At 39.1% G+C, this 21,075-nt stretch overlaps 1 protein-coding gene across 1 annotated transcript in view; it reads right to left on the bottom strand.

Annotated features, from left to right (window-relative positions):
- The window catches only part of tbck (TBC1 domain containing kinase), a 338,866-nt gene that overhangs the window by 106,168 nt on the left and 211,623 nt on the right, over nucleotides 1-21,075 (bottom strand). Inside the window, exon 20 of the mRNA XM_072256396.1 lies at nucleotides 9,600-9,685. Coding sequence (XP_072112497.1) covers nucleotides 9,600-9,685 — 86 coding nt within the window. The remainder of the gene's footprint in view (nucleotides 1-9,599; nucleotides 9,686-21,075) is intronic.

The following is a 21,075-nucleotide window of genomic DNA, read 5'->3' as shown; positions in this document are numbered from 1 at the left end:
TCAGCATTTGACTACCAATAGGGTGGGCTGAAGGGTTTGCTCCTGTGCTCTTTTATTTTAAGTTCTAAACTAAGAGATCAAAGCTATTTACTTCTGCCACTTCACATCCATGAGATGTGGCTTTTAGCTGCACATTAGTTTAAAATTAGCCATAGAATGACTGAACTATGTATTAAAGCTAAGTACTATATCCCTGTCCAGAAGACCATCTCACATTATTGGTCACTAGTATATCAACTGAATGAAGACAAGCTGAAAAGTGTTAAAATGATCCATTAGGCTTTCTACATGTTTCTGAACATCCTGGAGGGTATTCATAGATTTTAAAATGATTCAGTCTGCTCTGTCTGAGAAATATACAGTCTAAGTACAAAGGGCAACAGGAATTCGGTGTTCAAGTAATGTCTTTGCAATACAATATGATTTACAGTCAGACAGTATGTAATTCAAACCATGACATAACTAATGAACACTATACTTTATAGCCAGTGGTCTCTGCATATGGCTACAGCATCAATTCATGGAATAGAATCCATGCCAGCATTAAAAGTCCTGCTTTGGTTGAATGAGGCGTCTGATGACGAATCCTCTATTTCCTTTCCTGTCATACATCTACCAGTATAGTCAATACATTCAAACCCACTTGTCTAATCTGATTATGATATGAAATTCCAGGGCATTTCTATCAACACCCATTGTCATCTGCACCATTGATTGAATCACGTTAGGTTTCTATCTCGCTGTAATTATCTTCTCCTGTACTTTATCCCATCTATGGCATGACATACAATCCTAAGCGGCAAGTTTTTTTTCCCTTTAAACAACATCACTTTTGACATTGTAGAGAATCTCTCAATACAATTAACAATATTTAGCTGAACAAAATCTCTTTGCTAATGTTTCACTATGCCACTGAAATAACTAAAATGTTACGGACAAAAAAATACACTCCTCAGGAATTGACAATTTCACTTTAGAAAAATACATATCTGCTTTCCTTAACGCAAGAGAGATCACACTAAACCAAGGCCTAGTCACACAAAAAATATGACCTATGGCAATTGGAACCATACCAAACTTGTGTAATATTTAATAATAACAACAATAGTTAAGTTTCCATGATGAAAGATTAGATGTCCTTTTTGCTGCAAAGGGATTAGTATTTGGACATCAATTTCATGATAAAATGTATGTATTTGGCAGGCGCAGGAATTATATGTAAATATCGTTTTATGGTGTAAAAAGAAAATTCGAAGTGAAGACATATATGTAAAGAACTTGCTCAAGAGGTAAAATTATTAAAGAGTTCCTGATATTTAAAGTTCAAATAGTTTTACATAGCAGATTTTAATAAGTTCAAAATACCTTTTGCTGCATGAAAATTGTTAATTGAAAGGTGAAGTGTATTGGTTTTGTATTTTTAAAGTCTTGTTTTTAAATGGTGAATTGTCTTCATCTACAGTCTTGCTTCCACACTTTCACGTCATGGGTTTAAGCCCCACACACAATATGGGCAGACATCCCAATTCATTACTGAGAAAGTGTTACATGTTAGACCATAAGACCATATGATACAGGAACAGAATTTTGCCATTCTGCCATCGAGTCTACTCCACCTTTTGATCATGGCTGATTCATTACCCTTATATGGAGGAATTTAAGGTGGGGGGTTACATGGGAGGCAGGGTTTAAAGGTTGGCACAACGTTGTGGGTCGAAGGGCCTGTACTGTGCTGTACTGTTCTATGTTCAACTCATTTTCCGACTTCTCCCCATAACCTTTCATGCGCTGACTTTTCAAGAATCTATCAGCCTGTGCCTTAAATATTCCCAATGGTCTGGCCTCTGCCTGTGGAAACAAATTCTACAGATTCACCACCTTCTGGCTAAAGAAATTCCACCTAATCTCCATTCTAAATGGACGTCCCTCTACTTTGAGGTTGTGCCCTCTGATACTAGACTCCCCCACAATAGAAACATACTCTTCACATCCACTCTATCCGGGCCTTTCAACATTCGATAGATTTCATTGAGATCCACCATCATTCTTCTCAATTCTAGCAAGTACAGGTCCAGAGCCATCAAACTCTTCTCATATGACAAGCCTTTTGTTCCCAGAATGATTTTTGTGAACCTCCTTTGAAACTTCTCCGATGTCAGCACATCCTTTCTTTGATAAAGAGCCCAAAACTGCTGACAATTTCCCAAGTGAGGCCTCAGCAGTGCCTTATAAAGCCTAAGTATTAGATCCTTGTTTTTATATTCTAGTCCTCTTGAAACAAATGCTAACATTGCATTTACCTTCCTCAACGCTGTCTCAACCTGCAAGTTAACCTTTAGGAAATTCTGTAGAAGGACTCCCAACTACCTTTGCACCTTGGATTTTTTAAATTTTCTCCCCATTTAGAAAATACTCTACACTTTTATTCCTTCTACCACAGTGCATGGCCATACATTTCTCGTTATCACGGGCTCTTATCTTGCTAAGAAACCTTATGTGTGGCACCTTATCAAATGCCTTCTGAAGATCCAAATACACAACATCCACTGATTCTCCTTTGTCTCTCTTGCTTGTTATTTCCTCAAAGAATTCCAATAGATTTGACAGGCAAGATTTTCCCTTGAGGAAACCTTGCTGACTATAGCCTCCATGTACACTGAAACCACATCCTTAACAATCGACTCCAACAACTTCCCAATCACTAAGGTCAGACTAACTGGCCTTTAATTTCCTTTCTTCTGCCTCTCTCCCTTCTTGAAGAGTGGAGTGACATTTGCAATTCTCCATTCCTTCCAGACCATGCCAGAATCTAGTGATTCTTTAAAGATCATTACTAATGCCTCCACAATTTCTTCAGTTACCTCTTTCAGAACCCTGGGATGTAGACCATCTGAGTTCTCTCTAGTAATAGCAACTGCATTCACTTCTGTCCCCGACACTCTCGAAATTCTGGCATACTGCTACTGTCTTCCACAGTGAAGACTGACGCAAAATACTTATTCAATTCGTCTGCCATTTCCTTATCCCACTTTACTACATCCCCAGAATCACTTTCCAGTGGTCTGATATCTACTCTCGCCTCTCTTTTACTCTTCATATGTCTGAAAAAAACTTTTGGTATCCTCTTTGGTATTACTGGCTAACTTACCTTCATATTTTCCTTCTTTTTCATCTTTTTCCTCCTTATGGTTTCATTAGTTGTTTTCTGTTGGCTTTTAAAAGTTTACCAATTCTCTAACTTCCCACTAATTTTTGCTCTATTATATGCTTTTTCTTTTGCTTTTATGTTGGCTTTGACTTTCCTTGTCAGCCAAGGTTGTGTCACCTGCCTTTACAATACTTCTGAGATGTATCTATCCTATGCCTCCTGAATTGCTCCTAGAAACTCCAGCCGCCATTGCTGCTCCGCCATCATCCCTGCTTTTTTCCCCCTTTCAATCAACTTTGGCTAGCTCCTCTCTCGTGCCTCTTTGTGTAATACTGATACATTTGATCTTAGCTTCTCCCTCTCAAATCGCAGGGGGAATTCTATGATATCGTGATCATTGTCTCCTAGGGGTTCCTTTACCTTAAACTCCATAATCAAATCCAGTTCACTACACAACATCCAATCCAGATTAGCTGATCCCCTAGTGGGCACAACAACAAGCTGCTCTAAAAAGTCGTTTCGTAGGCATTCTACAAATTTTCTCTCTCTGGATCCAAAATCAGTACTAACCTGATTTTCCCAATCTACTTGCATATTGAAATCCCTCATGACTATTGTAACATTGCCCTTCTGACATTCATTTTCTATCTCCCATTGTAATTTGTAGCCCACATCCTGGCTACTGTTTGGAGGCTTGTACATAACTCTCATCAGGGTCTCTTTACCCTTGCAGTTCCTTAACTCCAACCACAACAATTCTACATCTTCTGATCTTTCTAAGGATTTGATTTCATTTTTTGCCAACAGAGCCATGCCACCCCCTCTGCCTAATTGCATGTCCTTCCGATACAATGTGTATCCTTGGATGTTAGGCTCCCAACCATAATTTTCTTTCAGCTATGACTTAGAGATGCCCACAATATCATCCCTGCCAATCTCTAACTGTGCTACAAGATCAAGTACCTTATACCTTATACTGTGTGCATTCACATACAACAGCTTCAGTCCTGTATTCATCATCCTTTTCGATTTTGTCCCCCTGTTACACTGCAACTCAACCCTCATTCCACTGACTATAATCTTGCCCATCATCTGCCTGTCTTTCCTGACAGTTTCAGTACACACTGCGCCTGCTTGCATACCAACTGCCCCATCCTCAGCCCTCTCTTTCAGTTTCCCATTCCCCTCCTAAATTAATTTAAACCCTTCTCAAAAGTTCTAGCAAATCTGCCCGTAAGGATATTGGTCCGTCTCAGGTTCAAACGTAACCTGTCCCTTTGGTACAAGTCATATCATCTCCAGAAGAGATCCCAATGATCCAGAAATCTGAAACCCTGCCCACTGCACCAGTTCCTCAGCTACACGTTCATCAGTCAAATCATCCTATTCTTACCCTCACTGGCACATGGCACAGGCAGCAATCCAGAGATTACAACCCTGGAGATCCTGCTGCCCAGCTTTCTATCTGGCTCCCTAAATTCTCTCTTCAGTACTCCTCCCTCTTCCTACTAATGCCATTGAGGCCATTATGTACTTCTGGCTACTCACCCTCTCCTTTTGGAATGCCGTGGGCATGATCTGAGACGTCCGTGACCTGGCACCTGATAGGCAACTGTGCATCTCTATCGTGTCCATAGAATCTCGTATCTACTCCTCTAAAAATGGAATCCCCTTTTCTGCAGTCCTTTTCTCCCCCTTCACTTCTGAGCCACAGCACCAGATTCAGTGCTAGAGATGCATTCGCTCTGGCTTCACCTTCCTCACCCACTCTCCCACCCCCCCCCCCCCCCACAAACGGTATCAAAAGCAGTATTCTTATTGTTGAGGGGAATGGTCACAGGGGTACACTGCACTGGCTGCCCATTCCCTTTCCTTCTCCTGACAGTCACCCAGGTATTTGTCTCCTGTACTTTAGGGGTGACTACCTCCCTGTGGGTCATATCTATCACCTCCTCAGTTTCCCGTTTGAGCCGAAGGTCATCGAGCCGTAGCTCCAGTTGCTTATCATGTTCTCTGAGGAGCTGCAGCTTGGTGCACCTGGTGCAGATGTGTTAATCCGGGAGGCCCGAAGTCTCCCAGAATTCCCACATCTCACACAAAGAATGCAATACAGCCCCAGAGCCATCCTCTTTGCTCTAACTGTGTTCTAATAGACAAAGAATGAATAATGAAGAAGAAACTTACCAGATACATACCCTGCTCAAGCCTGTTGAGCAAAAATCTCCCACCCTAACACTGGTCCATTCGAACAAAGGTTTATCCCTACCTTCTTTTTATTTGACCTTGCTAATGGATTGCCATTTGATTGGCCTGCCAGAAAAATGCTGAAAGCCATGAAAGCTCTTTTTAAAAATCTCACTCAAGGTTCTGTGAATTGCCTCCTCTCTTGCTCCAAATTCAATTGGACTACCAGAAAAATGGCAAAAGCCCATGAATGTTCCTTCTTTTTTAAATGTCACTCATGGACCCGTGAGTTGCCTCCTCTCTCACTCCAGATTTGACTGGGCCACAGGAAAAATGTTAGCATTGTTGTCCTTTAAGATGCAATATAATCAATCCAGTAAATAGAATTATGAAACCAAGATCTTTTGTGTGAATTCATGCCTATCAGGGGAAAATTAATCTCTCCTACTTTCTTACTGTTTTTGCAATGTGACCAATGGATAAAATTGAGAAGTTAATGTAGTCAACATTCACTACACCAACAACGATAATACCTAATTACATTCTTTACAAGTGACTCTCTTAATATGTTTGACACATCTTTTCACTTAACATATTATCTGTCTCTTATGACTTGAATGAATATTGCCAAATAAACATTACCTGTGCAATTTGACTTTTTCTAGTGTCCTCTATGAGCCTAGTTTTCATATGAATATCATTGAAAACCCTTAGCAGTAGAAGCTGACACTAGATTCAAAGTTTACTTCAGATGAGCTTGTCGCTTCATCAGTCCTCCCTATTTCATTCTTGAAATCCAGAAAATTAAATAAAGTTGTACTGAATTACTAGCTTTGACTAAAAGTTGCTCTCTATGTCCAAACCTCTGTGTCCACCTGCACATTCCACCATCTGCTCTGGACAAACTGCCACTCTGGGAAAATGACCCTCATCATTCCAACTCCTTTATTTGGTTTAATGCTTCCTTCCTTCCCAATCAGATTCAATCATCTTCAGGCGTTATCATCTCTCAGTCTCTGTCACTATTTCCATTCTCCTTTCCTCCATCTACTGATCACCCCTCCTCACTTGGATCCACCTATAGTTTGCTATCTCTTACTCTGCCCCTTCCCCTACTCTTTCCACTACACTTTCAATGCAGATAAAGGGTCTTAACCATCCATTTTTCACAATGGATGCAAACTGATCCACAGAGTTCGTTCAGCAGTTTGTTTTTTGCTCGAGATTCCCGCATCAGCAGTGCCTTGTGTCTCCACTCTTATCATTATTTGCTCCTGCTGCTCTGATACTTTCATCTTCTTTAGCACTTCTTGTTTCTCCATTAAAATCCTGGATGCTGACTACTTTCCCTAAAGCTCCTTTCCTACCTTGTTCAACCTTTTTTACATGTTCTTTATACCTTCTTTTGCTTTCCTTCATTCCAAACATGCTAATTATGGAAAAAGATTCAAATTTTTCATTGGATAACACCAATGTTGGTTGTCCTGTTGGATTATCAGCACAGACAAAGTGGGATAAGAAAGGTGATTAAGTTTGCCTTGCACCCCATTAGCTTAACCTCCAGAAAGGCTCTGCAAAGAAGAAAATAAAGGAGGTACAACAGAGTAGATGGATGCACATGAATTTCAGTCTTCTCCTCCTTATCGACACCTCTCTCCAAAACCCAAGAAGACAACAGAGTAAAAATTCCATGGTATAAATCTAATGCTACGAACTGCTTTCTTCAGTTTGACCTCTTGAACTTCACCAACGATATTTCAAAGATCGTCAGAGGATCTCATTTTCTACAGAGGATTTCTCAATATGGGTTTACATATTAATTGGCTTCCATCTCATAACTAACCTCATCAACACCTATTTCTTTTCAGAGGAATAGTCAACAGAGCATGAAATCATCAGTTGGTGTATATTCCAGCATTTTTGTTTTATTGAAGAAGGGAGTTGTGAGGGGAATGGGGAGGTATTTTTGTAATCCATTGATCCTCCTTACATTTATAATTCTGTCTTTAAAAATTGCATCCACTGATTTTCTTTTGAGATTAGCTCTTTTTTAAAATCTAATTATCAGTGAATAACAACCTGTTTGTTCCTTCAAAAAAAAAAGGCTTGTTTAACATTCAGATCTTATAGATTCCAAACACCAGAATGATCTTTGTTGTTCATTTCAAGGTCATTTGGGTGCACAAAACACAATAAAACAGCTCAGATGTAGCTTTCCTGCTGAATAATAATACTACAATTACTTACCTTGCCTTAAAGAAATTCAGGTGGATACATTCCACAATGTGGGTGAATAGGTTGTGCACTTACTGACTAAGCTTCTTTTTCAGAAATAATAATTATTCAATCTTGTCTGCGCCTAACTTTTGCACTCCTGTTTCTACTTTCTTTGTTTCCATATTTGAAGTCTTAAGACCTTTAAATGACCATGCATTGCAAGACTGGCAACTGATAGTGGCTCAATTAAATCCAGAATATACATTAATTCAACACAACATATGGAATATTAATGAAAAAACACTAGATATTGTTTTAAATTGTAACATGAATTTTTCCTTACAATGTCTACTTCAACTACTGAGCATTAAAGCTTTCATGTATGAAACAAAAACTTTCTTGGCCTCTCTTCCAGACAATGTTAAATTGACAACCATGTCATTGCATTCACATAACTCTATGAAGGTTTGAGAAAGATGCAAAAGGAAGCTGAGCATCTGTGCGTGGTGAAGTAATAAGTGTACAAGTATAATAACAAAAGTGATTTTTGAAGAAGGTTAGATACTGGAACCAAACATAGTCCAAACTATGTTGGACGCGCTTTTGCAATAAAAGAGAGGTTATACACTTTGACTGATTGGATGAGGTCTAAATCAGCAACATGCAATGAGCAACTACATACACAACCAGTTTCTGTTGATACATTTATGGTAATCCCCATTTCTTTGTTGTTTGGACCATCATCGTTTTTTTTTAAACACAACATGCTTAGTGTTTTATATTACAAAGATTGTCGGTAACAGGAACAAAGAAAATCAGAGGGAGTGACAGGATTGTGAGGACTTTCCTTGAAGGTTAAATATCCACATTTCTGAAAACGGCTGCTCAGCTCCAACAGGTGATCGAACACCTGAAGAAATCTGTGGGGAAATACAAATCTAAATCCTAACACAGATATGTCCTGTAAAGATAAGTGGCCTGTTGAACTCAAAGCAGGTACATTGGCTGTGAACATTCTGAATTTTTCTCTTTGTGTGGTATTTTGGCCTCATCACCAAAGAGCAGTGTGGGCTCTTAAGCTTTACAGATTGATATCAATGAAGGATTTAATCAGAAGTAGTGGTATAGTGTAAGTCACAGAACTTCAAAAAAATTAAAACACTTAAAATTTTTAATGCCTTTTAAATTTTTTGCAATATCCTAAGAAATCCATTTGAAATAAAGTCAACTTAAAATCCTAACAGAAATCATCCATTTAAAGTTAACTTCAAGTACAAGTTCAAATTTAATAATGATTCAACTTCATATTCACTAATAGGAAATTAGAATCTCCATCAAAGTCCCCAGCATGTGGTTTGATACAGTTTCTCTCTAGAGAACAGTAAGAATTGCATGAATTTTTCGGTCATCTTTTGCAACACATTCTGGATCCAATATGCTTTCCTCAAGGTCAGAATGTCCTAAGTTCAAGACCTACTGCAGGCACAACCAGTTAATCTTGCCTAATGCATCAACACTAAATTGACAACATCAATAAGATCTGGAAGATTACATGGTACTATTCGAAAAAGCCATGCTTTATAGGAAACATACTCTTTCGCCACACTAACACGTTAGCTTGTTATATCTTCTCGCTGTTGGGGGGATCAAATATTTTGCATTATATCTGATGCATTTTCCCATAAAATTACTAGTAACTACATATCAATAAGCTGCTAAAAAAGTGAATTATTTCTTTCTGCGATCCTATTTGCATGTTGGAAGATCCCTTGTTTTCTCAACGATGTCTGTCCTGAGCCAAAGTGTAATCAAAACAGACTTTCAATCCAGGCCTTTAAATGAATATCGTTTGCATGAAATGCATCACCTTCATTAATGTATGCCTAACCCTCCCTATTTCACATCATCATGGGAAAAGACAAACAGGCTCTTCAAAGCCACGCTCTTTATAAACCCTATACAGACAAAGTTACATGCACGGGTTTTTGAGATCACATTAGAAGATAACTAAACTTTAAGAAAAGAATTTATGAGTATCCTTAGTACTTACATCTGGAATGAAACCAATCTCATTAAGATGGTTACTCAACTCTGGGTCATGGAAAGCAATCATCTGGGAAAATACCGTCAGATACTCTGTAAAAAGGGAAAAAAGCAACATATTATCAAAAATAGCATATCTAATTAAAGACTGCTCCTTAAAGAACATTGATCGTGTTCATAACCACAAGGAGAAAGGAAGTTCACTATCGCACGACCTTGAAACATCCAGGCACAGTTTCCAAGGCAACGGCACAAAGTTTACAAGGTTAACAAACTCCTGCTGAAATCTGAAAACTACACAAGTATACAGTATACTACAGCTCTTTGACATTCAAATTAGGGATATTCTCAGCTTTAAAACTAAAAGTCCAAGGGTATCTTGTTTTTGGCTTCTGAACCAAGCATGACACTGCACAACATAGATTTTACTTTCTGAATACTTTTGAGTGTATCTTGTAGACTTCGGGCTGTTCATCATGAAAATCACCATGAAATTTCCCTATAACACACCATTTTATTTTACTGTATACATGTATACCGCAAATAAAACAATGTTCCTTCAGACCAAGGTGCACAGCATAGTACATGTAACTCACAGACAAAACAAATTAATGTTACCACAAATAAATTAACAAATAATAAAATATATTCCAGAAGACTGACATTTAGCATAAGGTACATTTACAACACGAGTTTAAAAAGTAAACAGTATAATGCTCCTGGCGCTTCATAAGAGATGGAACCTGAGTGATGGCGGGAGTTCAATTGTCTCATGGCCTGGGGGAAGAAGCTGATCCCATCATAATAGTCCTTGTCCTAATACTACGGTGCCTCCTGCCTTTTGATAGGGGATTAAAGAGATTGTGGGACAGATGGAAGGGATCCTTGAACAATGTTAAGGGCCTTACGTGCGCAATGCTCTTGATAAATATCTCGGATATCCCCACCCTGAGACCAGAACTGCAGACAATACTCCAAGTATGGCCCAACCAATGTTTTCAAAAGTTGCAACATAATCTCTCAATTTTTATTCTCCACATCCCAACCTATGAAGGTAAGCATGTACATGCCTTCTTTACCACTCTATCTGTGTGTTGCTGCCTTCAAATTCATCAACATTCCTACCATTTACTGCATTTGTCCTACCCCAATTTGACTTTTCAAAATCAGTTTGAACTTGTCAGAAACTGCTGATCTCCTGGGGTTTTCATGCACAACCGTCTCTACGGTTTACAGAGAATGGTACAAAAAACAAGAACATCAGTGAGCAGCAGTGCTGTGGGCACCTTGTTAATGAGAGAGGACAGAGGAAAATAGCCAGACTGGTTCCAGCTGACAGAAGGTGACAATAACTTAAATAGCCACACGTTAAAACTGTGATGTGCAGAAGAGCATCAACGAATACACAACACATCAAACATTGAAGTGGATGGTCGACAGCAGCAGAAGACCATGATCATAGACTCTGTGGTCACTTCATTAAGTACAGGAGGTATCTAATAAAGTGGCAATTGAGTGCATATAGTTGATTGATTTTTACATAAAAGTAATTAAGATAAATAATAGATTGAAGTAAAATCACTGATTGTTTTAAAAAATATCTGAGAAGGACATATTCATTCATTCAGGTAACAGACCTGTGCAATGATAGTACAAATTCCATTTTTTTACTGTCAAATTCTACATACTCGAGTGCTTTTGTACATCGTGAAGCGGAGTTGAGACTGGGTTTCCAGGTATTGAAAACAGAAAAGCTACCTGATCTAATGATGTCTGGTTCCACATTCCTTGTGAAACTTTATCTCAGCCACCACTTTTTAGACGGTGCAATAGGGGCACATTATGGATAAGGTCTCATTTTGCTTTTTATTTCAAGCCCATCTTGTGATTCTATCAGAATGAGCTGTATTTGACATTCCAGCATCCGTCTGTTTTATCAACATTTGTTGACACAAAGGGAACTCATAATGGAGATATTCTCTTTCAGATAGCATTGAAACAGCATTCTCTATAGGTTAATCTTTCCACTGACTTACTGCAGACATGTAGGGCAAAGCTGACAGAAAAGATTACTGGTCTTTGTGATTTATGAGATTACTGGTTCCAGGAAGTTATTTTTTAGGATAAATAATTTCCATTAGTTGCTGAGTGAGTAATTAAAAGGCATACAGCAATCAGCATTTATAAACACAACAGTGAGAATTATTTTTATGCACACTGTAATTAAGTAAAACAACACAGATAGAAGTACTTCTGGCACAATCTGTGAAAGGCTATAGAGACTTTTGATAAAGAAACCTATCTTAACAAGGGATGGGGATAGCACTGAAAGGGTGGCACGAGTGGGTGGGATTCAGTTGATAGTTATTTCAAAAAGCTGCCAAAATTGCGATAGGTTAAATGGTCTTTGATTTTGCTACAAATTTCAAACACTTAAGACCATAACAGTCAGTTTTATCCGACATCTGTTGTAACTCAGGATTCAAGTTACATAATATTTCTGGAGAAAGCATCACTTCACGTATGATCTGGGAAAATTTACCAATCATATAAACACTTATATTGCCCTAAGACTTTAAACTTGATGTCTTCCCTCTATTCTTTCAGTCCAAATGAAGTGTCTTGACCCAAAATGTCAGCCATCCTTTTCTTTTTACTGATGACGATGTTTATTTCATTTATTTATTTTATTTAGCATGGTAACATGCTGTATTTATTTAATCCAGCATGGTAACAGGCCCTTCAGCTAATGAGCCAATGAGCACACGCCACCCAATTACACCCATGTAACCAACTAACCGACTAACCTGTACATTGTTGGATTGTGGGAGGAAACTGAAGCATACAGAGGAAACCCACGCAGTTAGGAGAAGAATGTACAATATCCCTACAGGCAGTGGTGGAATTGAACCAGGGTCACTGGTGCTGTAATAGTATGATATTAATCACGACTCTACTGTACCGCCCAATGTTCCCTCTAATTTGCAGTGACTAGTGTGTGCAAAAATCATGTGCTGTGCAATTTTTTTGCCCAGTGACAACAACATGTGCATTTACTTCTTAAAATAAAAAAGTATTAATAAGCCATTTCTAAAATCTGCAGACAAATCATCGCAAACTCCATGTTGTCAACACTGTCCACATCAGAAAACTGAAAAGAAAATGTGATTCTGTAGGATTATGATATATACTTAACATGCCAATGAGGTAGAGGGTGACAACTTTTTCTGTGCAATTTAAATTCCTTTGTGTGCTAGTAGCAAAAGATGCGTGTATACACACACACACACACACACACACACACACACACAATGAGGGAACATTGGTACCGCCCCATTTCTCCAATAGTTTGTTTTTTTGTAAGTATTCAAGTATCTACAGTCTCGTGTCTCTGTCAGTGGGGCACATGAATGGCATAGTCTGCCCAGCGTAACCAAACGAATGTAATTGGGGTCTCAGTACTAAAGATATTATCCTGGGAGAAGTAACCAACATTGGTTCATTTGTTTTTCTCCTAAACTTGGAAGAATTTGCCGAGAGCGTTGGTGGTATTTCTGTAGAGTCTTGAGATGCCTGCCATAGGTATTTCTGGCCTCTGAAGCTATAAGAGGTTAAGGATTACTGGCGTCTAATAGAACATAACTTTTGTGCCATGCTGAAGTCTTGATCTTTAAATACACTGTCTTTCAATTGACCCAAAGCTATATTGAAGGCAGTGGTAAAACTCACCACTGATTAAAAAACATAACTGCAGCATTTCTTACAAGAGTGGTTGGCACCCATCTGTCTCGAAGGACAATGGGTGATCATCCTCATCTTCACAAACTTGGGCAGAAAGTATAGAGATCCTGAGATGCCTAGTTGTCAAGATCCCCCTCTTGGCCTCACCAGTGTAGTCCAAAGGATAGCTTATGAAACAATATGTTTGGCATCAGCTTGGCTGCCCTAGGGGCTCTACTCCAGATTCGCTGTCTGGGTTTACTCCCGTAGCCTTCGTCTCTCCCGAGGCTGGCCACAAGACAGTGGGGCTATTTACCATAGCTGGGGACCTGGTTCACCAGCACCAGGGCATGTCCACATTCCAGTGGGCCTGCATGCTACGTGTGCAGAGGCCAGACCTCCTCCCCATCTTCTGTAGTTCAGCCTAAATCAAAAGGAGTTCAGTTTCCGTGTGTCGCCAGCAAGGAGGCACTATATGAGGTTTGCATGGAGCATCACAGAGGCTATGAACCGGCAGGGAGAGACTTACACATTCAGCTCTTTTTTTCACGAGACTAGTAGCCAGTGGTGGAAGCTGAAAGTGAGAACGACAAGCACTACCCACTTACACTACCACATGGATGCGTCACAACAACCATTTACAACAGTACAACACTTCAAATGTCTTCCTTGTAAGATCAAACTATATAACTGCAGTGTTTTTGTTAAGAAAACTCTTGAAAGGTTGAAATAAATCTTAATTCTGCATTAGCTAGGAAATTATCTCAGTCTTATGACTGAGGGGGAAAATGGCATTTAATCTAATTTTATGGTGGTATACAGTAACTCAGACCTGAAAAAGGGAAAACCAAGGAATCTATCCAATTTAATCTGATAGCATCATGTACTCAGTTAAACATTTATAAATTTGACATTGTTGGGAACACAGGAAAAGGAACAGGTCATTCACTCCACCATTCAATTAGATCATGCCTTATCTTCATCTGTTAGCTGTGGTTCTATAATCATTAATGTTCCAGTATATCAAAAAATTTATTAGCCTTAATCTTGAAATTTTTAACTGGTTCTCATACTTAGTAGGTGTCAATAACTTCAACAGATGTACAGTGGAAAGCACTCTGATTGCGTCACGGCCTGGTATGAAAACTCCAATGCGCAAGAACACACAGTCAGTTCCATCTTCTTTTCAGCTGTTCCTACCATAGAGAACAAGACATGATCTTTCAGGAAGGCTTTATCTTTTCTGAATACTGGCAACAGGTACAGGAACCTGAACCGACCTCCAAATCATAACACTACCTCTGGACATAATTCTTTTTTTCCCTCAATCTTGTAACACATCATTATCCTCATCTTAATGTTTATTTTTATGTAAGTGTAAGTTATATATAATTTATGTCAATTTAAATTTACTGTAACTTACTGTAATACTGCTGCAAAAGTCTAATTTTTGTGGCTCTTTACACAGTCTGCCTTCACTAATCCGACCACCTGTAATCCGGTTCCTTTGATAATCCGGCACTGATTTCAAATTTTCCGCGCAACTGAAATTTCAAATTGCCTGGGCCACCGTACCGATCTGCTGCACATTGTTTTGGTTGCGCTAGATCTGTTCACATGTTGGCGCACTCTTGTAAGCACAGACAGGCAATTCCTGCTTGTTTTCCTGCATTTATTAATATCGTTGGCTCTTTTTTAGCCCTAATTATGGCCCCAGTGAGTAAAGGAAATGCACCTCGTGCTGTGAAGCGAAAACACCGCACATTATCCATTAAAGATAAGGTTGAACTCTTGAAAAAACTGTACAGTGCTGTATCGGTGTAAAGCTTGTGCGAGTGTTATCACATTGGCTCTTCCACAGTGAACGATATAAAGAAACAGAGAGAAAAACTGCTACATTTTTTTGCTGATAGTGGCTCAAGGAAACAGATGTGCGACAGAAAAACAATGAAAGACGGAAGAAGTCCGGAACTAGATAACGTGCTGATAACGTGGATTAATCTTCGTGTAAATGAAGGTGTTGAACTATCTGGAGATATGGTGAAGGAACAAGCAAAAGTGTTTCATGAAGAACTAGGACTAGATTATGAGTGTGACTATACTGAAGGCTGGCTTCATCGGTTCAAGCAGTGTCATGGCTCACAGTTTCACGCAGTGTGTGGTGAAAAACGTTCAGCAGACAAGCAGCAGCAGCAGAGTTTGTTGACGAGTGCGCCAAGTTAGTGTCCGATGAAAAATTAAGCCCCAAACAGGTGTACAATGCTGATGAGACTGCTTTGTATTGGAGATGTACACCAAGAAGAACACTAACAACAGCAGATGCAGAATCGCCAACAGGGTATAAGGCATTGAGAAATCGTGTGACTTTGCTAGCAGAGAGACTTTCTATTGACAGGCTAATTAAGTTGACAGGTGAATTGCTGAAAGGATTAGAGCAACGATGTTTTATAACTGAGCAAGAAATAATGAGTGTTTATATGCTGCAGTATAAGCTAATCAGAGAGAGACCAAAATATATGAAGATATGTTCAAAAAAATTGCTAGAAAAAGTGCCACAGGGGAGCTAACACTTCAAAATCCAGTGCCATCAACTTCTGCTCGCCCAGATGTGCCGCCACCAACATCAACAGTTTTTGAAGAAGCTGTTGTGCCAGTTCCGGCACCAGCTCCTGATGCTTCACTCATTTTTCAAGATGAAGATGTTGATGGTCCTGACAACCCCACACTTGCAGACATGTGACTTTGCCTGAACGTCTCACTTTAGAAGCGGAAGTGCTCAACTGTTCTGTATAAATTAATTCCTGTATACTTACCTGCACTCTTTATTTTATCTGTGCCTGTACAGTATATTACTTTATTAAAATTTCACTTGCTACTCATTTAATATTTCTGTTTCATTATTATCTAACTTGTACTGATTTACATGATATTTTAAAGGTATGTTGAGGCGGTCAGCTATTGCTTAATGTGATCCTTCTGTTATTCGGCATTTTCCCTAATCCGGCACTCCTCAGGTCCCAATGGTGCTGGATTAGTGAAGGTTGACCTGTACCAAGTTAATGTATGCCCATGGCAAGAATAAATGTGGAACTTGAACTGTCTTGGAAAGTATAGGGTGGTTGGGGAGAACGTTCCAGTATTCCACAAACTCTTGTAAACGTGACAAATAAGGAGCATCCTATCAAAAGAGTTTGTTGTTACAAGAAACAATACATATTTTTAGTCTGCTGTGGGAAAAGATACACCAGCATGAGAGATCAGTGAGCTAAAATGCAAACCCTGCTTCTGCCCCACCACAGATCAGAATCAGGTTTAATATCACTGGCATATGTGTGAAAAGTGTTGTTTTGCAGCAGCAGTAATACATAATAATAATATAGAAACCACAAATTGGATGTACAACTTGTGCATATATTTATTGTGCAGAAGGAAATAAAAAGAGGCCAAAAAAAAAGGAAAAAATGTGAGATACCGTACACTGGTTTGTTGTCTATTCAGGAAACTGATGATGGAGGGGAAGAAACTGTTTCTAAAACATTGACTAGGTGTCTTCATGATCCTGTACTTCTTCATTATTGGTTGCAATGGGAAGAGGGTATATCCTGAGAGATGGGGGTTCTTAATGATGGATACTGCCTTTTGAAGGTGTCCTGGATGCTGGGGAGATAAGTGCCCACAATGGAGCTGTCTGAGTTTGCAACTTTTTGCAGCGTTCTCTGATTCTGTGCAGTGACCCCACCACACCGATGGTGACACAACCAGTAAGGATGCTCTCCACAGTACCTCTGTAGAAATTTGCCAGAGTCTTTGGTGACATACCAAATATTCTCAGGTTCCTAATGAAATATAGCCACTGTTGTGCCTTCTTTGCAACTGTGATATGTTGGTCCCAGGATAGATTTTCAGAGCTATTGACACCCAGAAACTTAAAACTGTTCACCCATTCCACTGCTGATCTCTCGAAGAGGACTGGTATGTTCTCTTTCGACTTTCCCTTCCTAAAGATACCAGCTAATTTGCCAACTACTCACAGCATTCTCTACTCCATCACCAGAAATTGTCAGTTCTGACATGAGCTGGAAAAGTTGCTTATCCAAAACCATTAAATTCATTGATGGCCCCTCAAGACTGTAATGTGTCCCCACAGAAGCTGAGATGCAGTACCTTGAGCTTAGCTGGATTTCATTCAAACAGTGTAAGAGGCCGAAGAATGAGGTCAAAGTAGGAATGGAATGGAAAATTAGAGAGTCTCTTTCAGTGTTTTCAGCATTTTTTCCAAGATGTCCAGCAGTTGCGGTATTGTCTCTTGCTGTTCTAAGGGTTTTTATCCTCTGCTCTTCATTTACATCTCCTCCAGACAGCTTAGCAGGGGTAAACAAGCTTTCGGTACCCTTACCAACCTGCTTCATCCATTTTCTGTTGATCTCCTCCTTCTCACAGACATTTCCTTTGCTCTCTCCTTTCATCATTCTCTCTTCAAAAGTTTAAATAATCCGATGTTCTTAATTTTCTCAGTCCTGAAGAAACACTATCCTGCATTTTCTGTTTTCTGACCTTTTCAAAGACATTGCTCCCAATGTGGAAATTCACATAATTTTTAACACCAAGAACTAGAAACTGTGTTTACCTAGGCTAGTCCTTTGACCTATGATCTATTTGAGTAAAATTCCACCTTGGGAGATTATTCTTCAACAGAGCAAACATAGAGTTTAAATTTGAAAAAGTGCAGGACTGGGTTTAAAATTAAGCTTTTGGAAGCAATATGTATTCTAGAGATAAATCTGTAAGTTGTATGTAAACTCAGAAGCATGAAATATATTAAATTATTGACATGTTGGCTTCATTGCAAGGAAGATGTAGCACAAGAGTAAGAAAAAATATTGGAAGTGTGCAAATGTATAATGAGACCGCAGCTGGAGTAGTGCACACAATTTAGGTCTCCTAAATTAAGGAAAAATGAATTTACTTTCAAGGCAGTACATCAGTGAACTCTGGGATGAGGGGACATCTTTAGAGGCCCTATGCCCTCTAGTGTTTAGAAGAACAAGAGAGGACATTATTAAATTTGTAGGATTTGGAGTCATTCTGACAGAAAGATTAAATCTTTAATTGCATGGTCCAAGAATAGGGATTGATACTTCTAGTGCATATCATAGGAATTCTCTATAACACAGAACTGACATGAGTTAGTTTTATACTACAGGCTCATAAAAGGAGCAATGAGAAACAGGCTGGCTGAACTTAAGATAAGATCAATTGTGAATGTCCACTCCAATTTCCATTTTTACAGTTTTATGAGATGAGACAGAAAGGGTTGAAAATCAGTTAAAATTGCAAAACAGAATCCTTTCAAGATATTATTTGATTATTATATATACAAAATTCAAAAATATAAAGAACATGTTAAGAATTTGGAAAGGCTTATCTGTAAATATAATGATGGCTACAATGTGTCTGAGTTAGAGGAAAAGAATCAATATTGTATATTATTCAAACATCAGTGTTTAAAGTAGCATGCAGAAAGTCCAACAAAACCACCTTTGGCCTTACATCTGTGTTGAAATTCCCAAGGTTTCACAGCTGCCAGACTACAAACTTAGCAGATTCCTAACACTCTTCATCAGAAATCTATCAACCAGTTCTGGAGACGTCTAGGTACCAAATGTAGGGGCAGCACGGTATTGTAAAGGTTATCGCAATGCTTTGCAGTGCCAGTGACCCTTGCTGTCTGTAAAGAGTTTGCACGTTCTCCCCATGACTGCGTAAAGTTTCCTCCCACACTCCAAAATCGTATCAGGTAATAGTTAATTGGTCACATGGGTGTAATTGGGTGGCACATGCTTAATGGTCCGGAAGGGCCTGTTAACATACCATAGCTCTAAATAAAAAAAAAATAAATAGTGATACTTAATGGTAAAGAACCAAGCAAAGGATATTTCCAATGTTTACAATATGCCTTAAAAATCAATTGTGTCAGCTACTGCAACTAATCTTTACAGGTTGAGGAAAATTTACAGGATGCATATAACACAGAGTGCATATTAGGTTTGTCTTTGTACTGTGGAGTAAGAAAAGAATTAATTATCTCCTATTTCCACCTATGTAGAAACACTAGAATTTTCTAATGTTCTTCTGCTCCTGAAGCCTTCATCCACGCCATTGCTACTTCCAAGCTTGACTATTCTAATGGACATCTGTCTGTCTTTCCTCATTCTGCTCTTTATAACTTGAAGTCTCATCATCCCATTTCCCCATCACCCTATACTTGCTAACTCACTAACTAATCAATGCCTTACTTTTAATATGTACACATTTGATTGTTCCTCCCCTTAGGGATATTTGTTTTGTTTTTCCAATTTCCTTCATCCCTATAAACCATTAAGATACGTAATACCAAGATAGCCAGCTGGAATAAGATGATAGTACAGATAAATGAGTAGCCGAGGAACTGGTGCAGGAGGCAAGGATTCAGGTTCTTGGTTAATTAGAACCTTTTCTGGGACAGAGGTGACCTGTACAAAGGGGATGGATTACACCTGAACTGGAGGGGAACCAGTATCTTAGCAGGGAGGCTAGCTAGTGCTACATGGAGAGTTTAAAGTAGTTTGGCAGTGGTGTAGGATCCACAGCACCAGGTTAGAAAGCGGAGGGATGGAGAGGAAGGTAATAGGTATGATGGGACGGATAGACTGAAGAGTATATAATTTTAGTGCTAGGAGAATTATCGGTAAAGGTGATTAGCTTAGACCATAGATCATTACATAGATCTATGATGTTGTGGGCATTACAGAGACTTGGTTGAAGGCTGGACAGGAATGTGTTTCAGTATTTTAAAAAAGATAGAAAGGGATGTCAAAAAGTTTGTGGAGTTGCACTAGTAATCAGGGACAATATCACAGATGCACTCAGGGGGGACATAATGGAGGGCTTGTCCACTGGGTCTATATGGGTAGAACTCAAAATAAGACAGGTGCTATCACTCTGATGGGATTGTACCAAAGAACTCCCAATAGCCTGCGGGTCATTGAGGAACAGATATGCAGGCAGATGAAGGAAAAGTGTAAAAACAATAGGGTTGTTGTTATGGGGGACTTCAGCTTCTCTAATATAAACTCAAACCTTCTTAGTGCAAGTGGTTTTGATGGGGCAGAGTTTGTTAGGTGTATCCAGAAGGGATACTTAAATCAATATGTAGATAGTCCAATAAGTGGACGGGCTGTACTGGACTTAGTGATGGGTAATGAGCCTGGCCGGGTGACCAATCTTTCTGTGGGTGAACAGTTGGAAACAGTGACCATAACACTTTAAGTTTTTTGATACATGTAAACAAGAATAAGTATGGACCTTGGAGGAGAGTATTATATTGGAGAAGGGCAAATTATGAAAGCATTAGTCAGGAACCAGGGAAGTTAATTGGAACAGCTGTTTTTGGGCAAGTCCACATCTGAGGGTGTTTAAAAACTAGCTGCACAGTGTACAGGACAGATATGCTCAAGTAAGAAGAAAAGGCAAGAGGGGCAAGGTAAGAAAAACTTGGATGTCGAGATAGATGATGAATTTAGTCAAGAAGGAAAAGGAAAAGTATGTAAACCTTAGAAAGTTAAAATCAAACTGAGGCCTTGAGGATTATAAAGCCAGAAAAGAACTCAAAAAGGGAATTAGGAAAGCTAGGAGGGGCCATGAAAAGTCCTTGGCAATTAAAGAGAATACTAAGTCATTCTATACAGACATCAAGATCAAGAGGATAACTAGGGAGAGGGTAG

Source organism: Mobula birostris, chromosome 4 (genome assembly GCF_030028105.1).
Source record: "Mobula birostris isolate sMobBir1 chromosome 4, sMobBir1.hap1, whole genome shotgun sequence".
Classification (NCBI taxonomy): domain Eukaryota; kingdom Metazoa; phylum Chordata; class Chondrichthyes; order Myliobatiformes; family Myliobatidae; genus Mobula; species Mobula birostris.
This window is presented reverse-complemented; position numbering and strand designations above follow the sequence as displayed.